Here is a 12,620-nt window from a genome sequence, read left to right as displayed (position 1 = left end):
GAGGATCACTATGGACTTTGTTGTTGGACTTCCACAAACTTTGAGAAAGTTCGATGATATTTGGGTGATTGTGGATCGACGACCAAGTCTGCACACTTCATTCATGTGTGTACTACCTATTCTTCAGAGCAGTTGGCAGAGATCTATATCTGGGAGATTGTTCGTTTGCATGGTGTCCCAGTTTCCATCATCTCAGATAGGGGCACTCAGTTTACTTCACAGCTTTGGAGGTCTGTGCAGCGAGAGTTGGGTACTCAGATTGAGTTGAACATAACTTTTCACCCTCAGATGGACGGGCAGTCCGAGCGCACTGTTCAGATATTGGAGGACATATTACGTGCTTGTGTCATTGATTTCGGAGGGTCGTGGGATCAGTTTCTACCGCTTGCAGAGTTCGCTTACAACAACAGCTACCAGTCGAGTATACAGATGGCTCCATATGAGGCTTTGTATGAGAGGCGGTGTAGATCTCTAGTTGGTTGGTTCGAGCCCGGTGAGGCTAGTTTATTGGGGACAGACTTGGTACATGATGTTTTAGAAAAGGTGAAGGTGATTCACAAGAGGCTTCGTACAACGCAGTCGAGACAGAAGAGCTATGCTGATAGGAAGGTTCAGGATGTGTCCTACATGGCTGGCGAGAAGGTTCTGTTGAAGGTTTCACCCATGAAGAGTGTTATGAGATTTGGGAAGAAAGGGAAATTGAGTCCTCGGTTCATTGGGCCTTTTGAGGTGCTTCGGATGATTGGAGAGGTGACTTATGAGCTTGCTTTGCCACCCAGCTTATCGAGTGTGCATCCGGTATTTCATGTTTCTATGCTCCGGAAGTATATTAGAGATTTGTCTCATGTTTTGGATTTCAGCACAGTTCAGTTGGATGATGATTTGACTTATGATGTGGAGCCAGTAGCTATTTTAGATCGTCAGGTTCGAAAGTTGAGGTCAAAGGATATAGCTTCAATGAAAGTGTAGCGGAGAGGTCAGCCCGTGGAGGAGGCTACCTGGGAGTCCGAGCGGGAGATATGGAGTAGATATCCTCACCTTTTTGAGGCTTTAGGTATGTTTCTTGACTCGTTCGAGGACACACGTTTGTTTAAGTTGGGGAGGATGTGACGACCCGGCCAGTCGTCATATGAGTTACCGCTTCGTTTCCACCATTTCTGCTTCTTTATGCTTTGTTTAACCGTGTTATGTGGTATTGGGTTGGCTGGATCGAGTTCGGAAAGGATTTGGTAAGGTTTGAGACACTTAGTCTCTTTAGAGTGAGTTTAAGTTGGAAAAGTCAACTGGATGTTGACTTGTGTGTTAGAGGGATCGGATGTTGCGGGTTAATAATAATCGCACATATAACCATATCATAGATGCATCTTATGTGGTATACATGGCAGGTGAATGAGCCCATATTCACCTTTGATATTTCCAGCATTCATGGGATTCAATCCCAATTTAATTGGTCTATTAATTAATAAGAACAAGCAATGTAAGAGAATTCGTAAAGAACTTTCGAGTTCTTTAATATTTACCCATGTGAATTCTCTATTATTTTTACATATCATACTTAAATTAACATGGCTAAACCAATTATGCCAACTGGATAAATTATCAATATTGATAAACCTCAGGTTTATACCATGACGTGTGCAATTATCAATAAACTCCAAGTTTATTATGATATGAATTTTTATATCAATAAACTTTCACTTTATTGTGGCATTCTTTTATTTATGTAGTACAAACTGAGAAATAAAGCGGGTAACTTTTCACATACATATTACCCCGCTACAAGTTGTAGTTATAGAAGATATTAATTCTTTCCTTTATTTATAGTCTCAATATAATCAACCGCTTTCGCGTATACTTTAGAAACTGAATAAGTTTCTTTGAGACTTACTACAACACAATACCTTATTGGTAATCAATTATGTTTTTCCAAAAGTATAATTGGCTCTTGCAGAGTTCTCAATTAATTTTGTAGTACCACATATTCATCAACATCCATATGATGAATATCTCTTTTAAAGAGAAAGTTATACCATTATGGTTATGGTCAAAATTATATGCAAGATCTGTTTCTTGCATTACCGTTGTCTTTTAATAATCACAATGCTAAAATATTTTGCCGTACAATAAGTACGTGACCAATGATCATTTATGCCACAATAATGACATTATTTTCTTATTTCCTCTTAAACCTTCTTCTAGAGGTGAGTGTGATATATACCACTAGCACGCTCATATTCTTCCAAATATGAATATGTATTCATAAATCATATGTTGTCACATTCACATCATGAATGGACCATAATCATCTATATGTGCTTTACAAAATCTCATGTCAAATCGATGATAAATATTACTTTCACAGAGTGAAGGATTATTTTGAGAATCCTTATTGTTCTCATTACCACAATGATGACGATTATAATTTTGTCTATTGCCACGTACACATACATTGATACATTCATAGTAATAATTTTGTCTTCTTTCAGACATATCATATATTGCTACCACATTCTCTTAAGGGAATGATAATGAAGCAAATTCAATGGGATGAGTTTCCACTTCTTGTGCTCACGATCATACATGACTTTGATCATGGCAAGACATAGAAATTTTACCATTTTAGGTGGTTATAATTTTTTTCAAACTCTATTAGAGTTACAATCAAAATTTATCGTCTTTGCTTATATTTAAAATCAAATTATAGAATGTCAAGAATTTAAAAGAAAAAAATAAAGTAAAATACTTACCTTAAATCTAGAATTTAATCATGAAAGAAGTTCATGGAACAATTGACAATCATTATGCTCAATCCCAAAGCTTCTACTCAATTTGTTAGAGTCTCGTGCTGATAACATATTATGAAACAATAAAAGAAGAAGAGTATTGCAGAGAAAAATAGAGAGAGAGAATTCTTATTGATTTGATATGAATTACAATGGAATAGAACCCCTTTATTTATAGGGAAAAAGTGACTTAGGCCTCATTTGTTTCTTTTAAGATTAAGACGTCTGAATCTGAATACACATCTGAATATCAAGATGTGTATTAAGATTAAGACATATGAATATGAATATATTAAGATGTGTATTAAGATCTGAATACTAAATAATTAAGATTATTTGATTTTTAACATCTAAATATCTTTATTTGAAAATTAATAAACATAAAATTCAAATAAAATACTAACTAGTCTAATATGCTATCAATAAAATATATAATTTTTTTAAAATATGATAGTTATTAGTGGTGATGGCTAACAGGTGAATGCCGACTAGAGGCGGTGGTTGGTGGTAGTTTTGGTTGATGATGGTGGTTCATGCTAGTAGCTAGTAGTGATTGGTAGTGGTGGCGATTATGATTGAGGATGGTGATGGTGGGTGGTGATAGTTAATAATGGCGGGTGATGGTAGTAGTTGTGACTGAGGAAGGTGGTGGGTGGGTAGTGGTAAGTTATGATGATGGGTAGTGCCGGCTGTGGTTGTTGATGATGATGAGGTAGCCAACTCTATCCTCAAAAATAGTATTTTCCCTAAAATTTGCCTCCACGCAGCTCAAACCTAACAAAAAATGACTTAATATCATCAATGGCGCCTATGATTGAGGATGATGGTGGCATGGTGGTGCTGGCATGGTGGTAGTTAATAATGGTAGGCGGTGGTGGCAGTTAATAATGAATATGTGATAGCATCTTAATGAAATTAAGTTTCTATTATAGATCTTAATCATACAGACCTATTCAGACCCATTAAGTGATTGTGAAGTAAAAAAAAACAAACACACTTAATGAATAAGATCTGAATAATTAAGATTCAGACTTTAAAAACACACACTTAATGTCTCAGATCTGAATAATTAAGATTCAGACCTCCATTAAGTGCAACCAAATGAGGCCTTAGTAACCAAGTAACAAACCCTAAGAACTCTCTAAAATATAGACATTCACCATAAATAAAATACTATTTATAATAGTATAGAGCTAATTAAACCCAAAAAAACAAACAAACTAGGATTAATAAAGAATAGCAAATCAAGAAGAACTAAAGAAAAAGGAAACAAAAAGAATAGAACTAAAGTAAAGTACACACTGTTGCAGCAAGCATCAGGCTTACCACACTCAAGATCGCTAAGGGAATCCTTGCTATAACAAGTCAGTCTTACCACACTCAAGATCGCTAAGGGAATATTAGAACACAAGAGAATTGCCAAAGGAAGCTTTTGTACTAGAGAGAGCTTGATGGTTTTGCTTGGTTAATTACAAATAAATGGCTCTCTTTATATACTAGTCTCCTCGGGGCTAGTATGTAAATATTAATTGTTGCATAAGTCCCTTATTATTTACAAGTAAGTCCCTTCTCTAGAATTCTCTACATAACTAGAATCTTCCAGGAACTTTCCTAGTAAATCCATAGGTTTCTAGAGTCTTCCTACGAAAACCTTTATATTTCTCTAGAACCTTCTCACAAGTGTTACTCTATTTCATATGTAAGCTTCCACATGGCATTAATATATGCCAAATGGAACCTACGTGGCATGATGATGTGGCAGGTCATGACACTCTCCCCCACCCAATTTTGTGCTGCCCTCGGCACAAAGCATCGACACATAAGCGCGCACCTCGCCTTGACGTCGCCGGAGATCTTTGTCCATTAGCCATGATGCTCTATGGAGCGGTTCACCTTCCCATTTCACAAGGTATCGGTCACCTTTCTTCTTACGTCGTTTGTACTTTGGACGGCTAGCAATGATGGCCTCGATCCTCCGCCTATCAGATGCCTCTCCTTGCTCTTGGCCTGAATCTCCCCATGACTCAATCAAGTCTAATAGCTTCTCAAGCATCGGGTCCATGCTTCCATTCCCTATTTATATGCCCTTCGTGATCTCAGCCTTGCTAACAAACTTGACCCCTTTGCTTGGTGCATCGTCTAAGTCCGATCGTGTGCCATCATTTTGTAACTCGCCATCCTCTTCAACTATGTCTGCCCAACCTTTTTGGCTACCACCATGCTCCATTTGCATGGCGCCAAGATAGGCTTTGGAATCCCCTACTTTCGGCTTAGATTCCAAGCGCATCCCTCCAATGCAGGCAGTCCCTCCTATGTCACCCTTGTGTCCCTGAGCAAAATTCCCGACCATTGTTGCAAGCTTCATCAACTCTAGGCATTCACTTGCCCAATGTGATCCTTTACAGAAGTAGCACCCTCCCTTAGGCACGTACTCGCTATTTTTTTTCGGCCCCTTGTCGTTTCTCTTAGACCCTTGTCCATCATATGATGGCCCATTTCCATTACCCTTGTATACCTCGGCTACGCCTTTCCCATTGTCCTCGTCATGATCTCCCTCACCCTATCGGTGTTGCCTTCTTTAGACTTGGCAGGCTCTATCTTGAAGTCAACAAGTGACTCGGCTACCACTATGGCCTCGTCCACATTAGCTACTTGATGTCTTCTTAACTCCTGCTTTGCCCAATTTTGCAACTCATCCATGAAGTAAAAGAGTGAATCTTCCTCGGATAATGATGGGATTTGCAGTATTAAGGTAGTGAACTCGCGCACATACTCCCGGATTGTGGCCGTCTGTTGGAGCTCCCTTAGCTTCCGCCTAGCCTCATACGCCACATTCACCGGGTAGAATTGCTTCTTCAACTCCTTCTTGAACTGTTCCCACGTCTCAATGTTGCATAGCCCTTTCTCCATGTCAGCACACTTTCGACGCCACCACAACGCAACAATCTCTTAGAGGTACAACACAGTAGTATTGATCTTGACCTCGTCGTCTCTCACCTTGTCATGCCTAAAGTAGTTCTCCAAGTGCAAAAGAAAGTTCTCCACTTCTTGTGCATCACGAACACCTTTGAACACCGGCGGTTTCGGAGCCTCGATCTTGGCCTCCCTTGTCACAATGACATTACTGTCTGCCTCAGTCACGCCATAATCGACACGCTCCTCAAGTGCCTTTATCTTAGCCTTCATGGTATCGATAGTGCTCAGCGCCTCCATGAGTCTACACTTCAAGGTATTGATAGTTTGTCTTAGCTCTATCTCGGCCTGCGTATACCCCTCCAAGTCATTTCAGATACTCTCAATCTCCTCAAGAGTATGTCCCTAAAAAACGCTAAGGGTGCCTTCCACCTTTCCCAAGTGTTGGCCAAAGATCTCGACAGCGTCCATCCCTGCATTCACCTTCATCACCCACTCTTTACCGAGCGAGACGTCCTCCGGCAGGACCTCTACTTCATCCTCGCTCACCTTAGTGGCAGATGGTTCTTGGGATGTAAGCCCCTCGTTTGGCACAAGCTGGGATGAAACCTTTTGGTTTTATTGGTGGCATTCCTCTTTTTGTTACCGTCGTTCTTGCCAGCAGCATCCTGGATAATGTTGGCTTGGGCGTTGGCAGCATTAATTTCTCTGTCGTTCGCCATTCTCCTAGTTGCAACCTTGCTCTAATACCACGTTGTCACGTCCTTAGTCTTGAACTAAGTGCACGTGCGGCACTTGGCAACTCACTCACGATCTTGCACAACTTGCTCACGTTCTTGCTATGCCAAGTCAGCCTTACCACACTCAAGATCACTAAGGGAATGTTAGAACACAAGAGAATTGCCAAAGGAAGTTTTTGTACTAGAGAGAGCTTGATGGTTTTGCTTGGTTAATTACAAATGAATGACCCTCTTTATATACTAGTATCCTAGGGGCTATTATGTAAATATTAATTGTTGCATAAGTCCCTTATTATTTACAAGTAAGTCCCTTCTCTAGAATTCTCTACATAACTAGAATCTTTCAGAGACTTTCCTAGCAAATCCATAGGTTTCTAGAGTCTTCCTAGGAAAACCTCTATATTTCTCTAGAACTTTCTCACAAGTGTTACTCTATTTCATATGTAAGCTTCCACATGACATTAATATATACCAAATGGCACCTACGTGGCATGATGATGTGGCAGGTCATGATAGTTGTCTCATTATTTTGCTCATTGAGATATTAATCAAATATACACAAAAGAGTTAATGATGTCCTGTTTTCCTGTTATTCATAGTATTTAGTAAGGTTATGGGAAAAAAAGGGAGTTATTAGTAAGTTGAGCAGAGCTGAACAATATTAATGTGTTTAGACTTAGATGTGGGAGAATTGCCTTTGAATTTGTTTAAATAAAATTGTCTTAGGTTTGCTTTCTGGAAAGTATCACCAACACTTAAAACATCTTAAGAAGCCTTCCCTTATACACAAATTAATAATTAAATCCAATTAACATCTCCATTTGCTAGGAAAGAGGGAAAAAATACGCTTCAAGAAAAACATAAAAACTCATTTGAACCCAACAAAATGGGGGGCGACTTCGAAATTTTGAGCTTAATGTTTACCAATTGCTTTGGAAACCCACTTCATGTTTGTTTGGGTTATAAATCCCTATTGACAGCAAAGATACCAAAAGAGCAATTTCCTTTTAACTAGAAACCCAGAAGTTACTATGCAGTAAAATGTGCCTTAAGCCCTTAACAGAGCCCTTTTGGTCAACTATTCCCCAGTGAATGAAAGGGGGAGCGAGGGAAGGGGGAGCTCCTCAGTTGCCAGAACTGAGCTATACATGTTCTAAACAACACTTCCTCCACCTGATTAGAGGTGGCTCCTTGATGGAGGTAGCCAACAAAATCAACTGCAAATGGACATCACCTGCCACCGACCTGCCTTTACAAAAGTGTAGTACTTACCCATGTTCACAGATGGAGTATAACGTCTCTGCAGTATAATAGTTGCCTTGCTTCCTTATCAAATGATGCTGACTCCTGCAGAGATTTTTTTTTTTTTTTTTTTTTTTTAAAAACATTCTTGTGGTCAAAATTCAGGAACCAAAATTTGGCCACTCAAGGGTTGGGATTTTGCTGAGAATCAGAAGTTACACCTGTTGCAGAAGGTGTGGCATTGTGAGTCTGAGGAAGAACAGAAGCACCCGCAATGGGATCTGAAACTTGTGTAGCTTTAAAAATTTGTTGAACACCCTGCCAATGGTATGCGGTTTGCGTGATATGATTAGGGGGATAAAGTGCTTGAAGTCCAAGTCGTCCTTCAAAGCACTTGAGCTTTGATTTGTGCTTTCTACCCGAAAGATGACTTCTAAGATTCTCTCGTGTATCAAATTTCACATTGCACAGGTCACACATCAAAGGAATCACAAACAGCCGCCTCTTTGCTTTGGAAATTTTCTTTGCCTGCCCTTCACCACCTAGCATCTTGCGTTTCAAACCACGCGTTGGAACTACATCGCATTGTGCATCATTGATTTTAAGTTCAGTTCCTAATCTAATTTCGGACAGTATGGTGTCTAAAGGAGGCGGATTCTGCTTAGTCTCTTCTTCCTTAGGCAAATCATCAGGCTTCATGTTCGTTTCTGGTTTTAAATCACCAGAAGGTTTCTGTACATTCTGGATATCACTAACAGTTCTGTTTTCTGCTTCCAATTTTTTCAAGTTCTTTCTGTGCCGCTTACCACTCTCGTGCTGCTTAAGGCTGGTCATGTTACCATAATCAATCTTGCACAATTCACACCTAGCAACTCCAGCAATATTGCTAAATTTGCCCCTACCACCACTTTTGTGCTGACCACCAGGCTTCATGTTTGTTCCTGGTTTTAAATCACCAGAAGGTTTCTGTACATTCTGGATATCACTAACGGTTCTGTTTTCTGCTTCCAATTTTTTCAAGCTCCTTCTGTGCCGCTTACCACTCTCGTGCTGCTTAAGGCTACTAATCTTACCACAATCAATCTTGCACAATTCACACCTAGCAACTCCAGCAATATTGCTAAATTTACCCCTACCACCACTTTTGTGCTGAACACCACCCCTTGTACCACCCTTATCCAATGATTGACCAGCCTGCAGAAGTAGCCTCATGTGAACATGCAAGACTTCAACAGCCAATTCCAACAAAATGGATTACTAAAAGTACAGGAGAAAATAGCAATGCAAAGAGATCTGCAAAAATTATAAGTACCGCATGATTATATATCAAATCACACAAACCAGATTAACTTTACAGCTCAACACCCTGGTTTTGTATGCATCGCTAAATAGTTACTCCATCTCCACAAATTTAATCAACCTTTTGACAAGGTAAGACAAAATTAATGGTTAATATTATGGTCATGACGAGAAGAATAAAGTAGACTCAAGGTGGAAAAAGATTGACCACTTGGTAGAATAGATAGGCTTAATGCCTCTGGAGGAAGTCTATAAATAGAGTGGTGTTCCCATAATACTAAGTATTTAACAGAATTGTATGATGATAATACTAAGTATTAGCCCCTTGAGCTTTGGTCTAGTGGTAGAGCGCAACTTGTGATGTGTTGGTTAGGCGCGCGCCAGGGGTTCGGACCCTGCCGCATACAAAATCCTAGTAATTAAGTAGAGGGAGCCCATTATCCATGAGTTTTGAACTGTGTGCCACTGAACCTTGGGGATTTCTCGGTTGTAAAAAAAAGTACTAAGAATTACCAAAATGGTATGAAGAGATTGGATCAGCAGAATTCTAAAACTACGGAACCAACTGGTTTCACACCGGGGGAACAATTATAGCCGGATTCCAATGTGTATCAGAAAAATTTATTCATTTCCATCTGAGCTAAGCCTGCCAAACATTTTTTACTTCCAGGAAAGAGAAGCCCTCTCTGGCTTGGCCTTTCTTCTCCTTGCTCAAGGCTAAATCTAAACTAACCTTTAACCTTCCTAGTCACAGCCACAGTAAGCTCCCCGAACAACATATTCTACCAGTACCTCACAGGCACTCAAATTTTCCCATTTTGACAAGACATAATCTCAAAACAGCTGAATTAATGACATTGTCCAATAAGTGTATTTTCTAATGAGTGCCCAACAAGCACAGCCCAGCATTATAGAAGAGATTGGGACATTGGCATATATCAACAAATGATAATTAGGTGCTGACCGTGTTGCCATGTCTATATGACTAGGGAAAAGTTTACTTTGTTCTCAACAAGGGATATTGAATCCGCGAATGACTATCACAAACCAAAGATGATGCCTAGATCTTGTAGAACGGAGCAAATCCGATAACACAGTTGATAGCATTGGAGACGTTGCAAGTATAAAGGCAGCCAACTGGTCCACTTGAAACTTCAGTAGAAGAGATTTTGGGTTAAGCTAATCTCCAAAAGCAAATGAGCCTGGTCTACAAGTAGCTTTCTTCCTATAGATCATATCCCCATGCAAATGAATCCTTTGAGCACCCTATTCTTTTATATCGCTTTTACTCGACGTGAAGTAACACATAAAAGATTACTAACTAATAGAATACTTCACATGACTTTTGAACAAAAAGGTCACAAGGTCATGGTTGCAGATATAACAATAGTAGTGTTAGCAAACTCAAAAATCAGAAAGCCAATTAAGAATAGTTGAAATGCTTTCTAGGCCATTGTCCCCCTTTCCTACCAACTCCATCCATCATGCTGTTCAACAGTCACCATGCTTTCTAGGCCATTGTCCCCAATCTATTAGTAATCGAAGTTAACTCCTTACAAAAGTCAAAAATCTCAGTTTCTCGGCCATATAAAGGCAATTAGAAAGATTCAGCGAAATGAAATGTCCCCAAGAACGCATTCTGCAAAATACTCTAGACATGGTGGATCATAAGTTCTGTAAAACCTGAAATCCATTCTAAAATCAAGATATAATGCAGAGTCATCATGTATTCAGAAAAATGAAATGTAACATCTATAAGTCAGTGTTGTCAAAGGCTCTCTTGAGGCGCGCATAATCCTAAAGCTAGGTGCAACATAGGTTTTGTGCTTCACCTCATTTAAGCTGCACTTCAGTGCAGACACTACGTCATGCTCATTGTTTCATGAGCCTTGCCTTGAAGAGAGCACACCAAATACTTGTGGTTCGGTTTTGTAGTTATATTTCTTGAAATACATATATTCTTTTTATCTATTCCTTATATTAAGCCTTTATTCCTTAAAGCCCACTCTTTAGTTAGCATTTTTTGTTTAAAGCCCCAACATATTCCAGCTTTAAACATATATTGCAGAACATCAAAAAAAAAAAAAAAAAAAAAAATCTGATTACACAACTCACATGCGAAAGCAATCGAGATGGGCCCGGGCCGAGACTAGGACGTGCACCGGCTCCCAAACCCGGACCCGGCCCGCCAATCACGGGTCCTGACCCTTCGGCGTGGGGATACCAACTTTGCCCGTGCAAGCCCGTATGCTGGGTGAGCTGTGCCAACGCCGCCACAGCCAGAACTGTCGTCGGGTTCAGCCCTAGCCCGACCCCATCTGTCCTTTGGGGCAAATTCTGATGATACGGTAACTGAGTATGTACTTGCCCATGTGATGCCAAAGAGGGTTGACTTGAAACTCGCGGTAGATGAATCGGCGGTGCTTGATAACGCCATTGTTGATGGGTTTGTGGGTGTTGTTGTGGGTATGTATTTGAATAATTAGGAGCATAATACGATGAGTATTGTTGTTGGGGTTGTTGATACTGCTGTGGTGGTTGTTGTTTATGTTGATGAGGATCTTGTTGGTATTGATAATTGGAGTGATTGAATTGACGATCATAAGCTTGAAGATGAGATGGGTTATAGGGTTGTGAAAAATGGTAAGGATATTGGTTTTGGTGAGATGAATAATCCATTAGAAGAGTTGTTGCTTGTGGACGGACTATTTAACTGATTTCTTGAGCTTTAGGATTTTTCGTTCCTCTACTCATCTGCGTTCTGCATAGCTCTCACCACCGGAGACTTGGGTCGTTGCAATTTTGGAAGTAGTAAACTGGGTTTATTTGCTGCAGTTATGACGCACAAAGTTTCTTTTGGCACAACCTTAAGGTGTTCAGATTAAGAAAATCCATATCTAGGGGTGTTCAACAATCCGAAAACCCGAACAAAATGGAAAACCAAACCAAATCGACCAAAAAAATTCATACTTTTTGGTTTGGTTTGCTTTTGGTTTTGAAATTTAAAAATCGATCAAATTTGATTTGGTTTTGGTTTTAATTAAAAAAAATCGAACCAAATCGAATATAGGAGTAGCTATTTTAAATTTATTATATACACACACACACACATATATATATACTTTTATACAAAATTTTAAAATTTTTATAGTAAATATTAATCGTTTACACTTTTAGTACAATTCTTTACCTTTACATTCTAGTTTAATTGGCAGTTTTCTTTTGTTAAGTGTAAGAATCTATTTCATGTTAAAAATAATATATTTTTAATTGAGTCCTTAAATTATTTATCACTATTTGATTCAATTATCATCAATATATCTCGGTAATTAATAGATTTCTCAAAAGGCAATTGATTTGATAGTGTTATGTTGCAAATGTGGTCGCCGAAATGTGTGTTTGGTAGTGTATGTCTTATATTTAAGAAAAAACCGACAAATAACAAAAAAACCCGACATAAACCGAATCGAGAAAAAACCGACATAATTGATTTGGTTTGGTTCTAATATTTGAAAAACCGACTTACTTGGTTTGATTTCTTTTTAGGGAAAAACCGATCCAAACCGAACCATGAACACCCCTAAAATCCAATATGCATTAAAATTTAGACGTTTTAATTTTCAAAAAGATAAAAAAAGGCGGG

The 12,620-nt window shown here is 39.1% G+C and overlaps 1 protein-coding gene across 4 annotated transcripts; it reads right to left on the bottom strand.

Annotated features, from left to right (window-relative positions):
* Window positions 1–7,304: 7,304 nt before the first annotated feature.
* Window positions 7,305–11,870, bottom strand: LOC104211077 (uncharacterized). 4 transcript variants are annotated; one of them, XM_009760077.2, is made up of 3 exons: window positions 11,093–11,867; window positions 7,900–8,872; window positions 7,305–7,783 (listed from the first exon to the last, which is right to left on the bottom strand). In XM_009760077.2, the coding sequence occupies exons 1-3, from the start codon at window positions 11,654–11,656 to the stop codon at window positions 7,767–7,769; spliced, it is 1,554 nt and encodes a 517-aa protein (XP_009758379.1). In that variant the 5' UTR covers window positions 11,657–11,867; the 3' UTR covers window positions 7,305–7,766. The 4 variants fall into 4 exon arrangements, with proteins under 4 accessions (XP_009758379.1, XP_070003704.1, XP_070003705.1 ...); XM_070147603.1 differs by having other exon boundaries at window positions 7,305–8,971; window positions 11,093–11,870; XM_070147604.1 differs by having other exon boundaries at window positions 7,305–8,904; window positions 11,093–11,870.
* Between the last annotated feature and the right edge of the window lie 750 nt (window positions 11,871–12,620).

The sequence above is a fragment of the Nicotiana sylvestris genome, chromosome 6 (genome assembly GCF_000393655.2).
Source record: "Nicotiana sylvestris chromosome 6, ASM39365v2, whole genome shotgun sequence".
NCBI classification, from domain to species: domain Eukaryota; kingdom Viridiplantae; phylum Streptophyta; class Magnoliopsida; order Solanales; family Solanaceae; genus Nicotiana; species Nicotiana sylvestris.
Note: the sequence above shows the minus strand (reverse complement) of the source record. Positions and strands in the feature narration are given on the sequence as shown.

Coding starts and splice junctions, on each gene's coding strand:
- LOC104211077 (XM_009760076.2), bottom strand. CDS start 11,656: ATGGATTATTCATCTCACCAAAACCAATATCCTTACCATTTTTCACAA. Junction 8,873..11,092: donor CATCTCGATTGCTTTCGCAT/GTGAGTTGTGTA, acceptor CTACTTCTGCAG/GCTGGTCAATCATTGGATAA.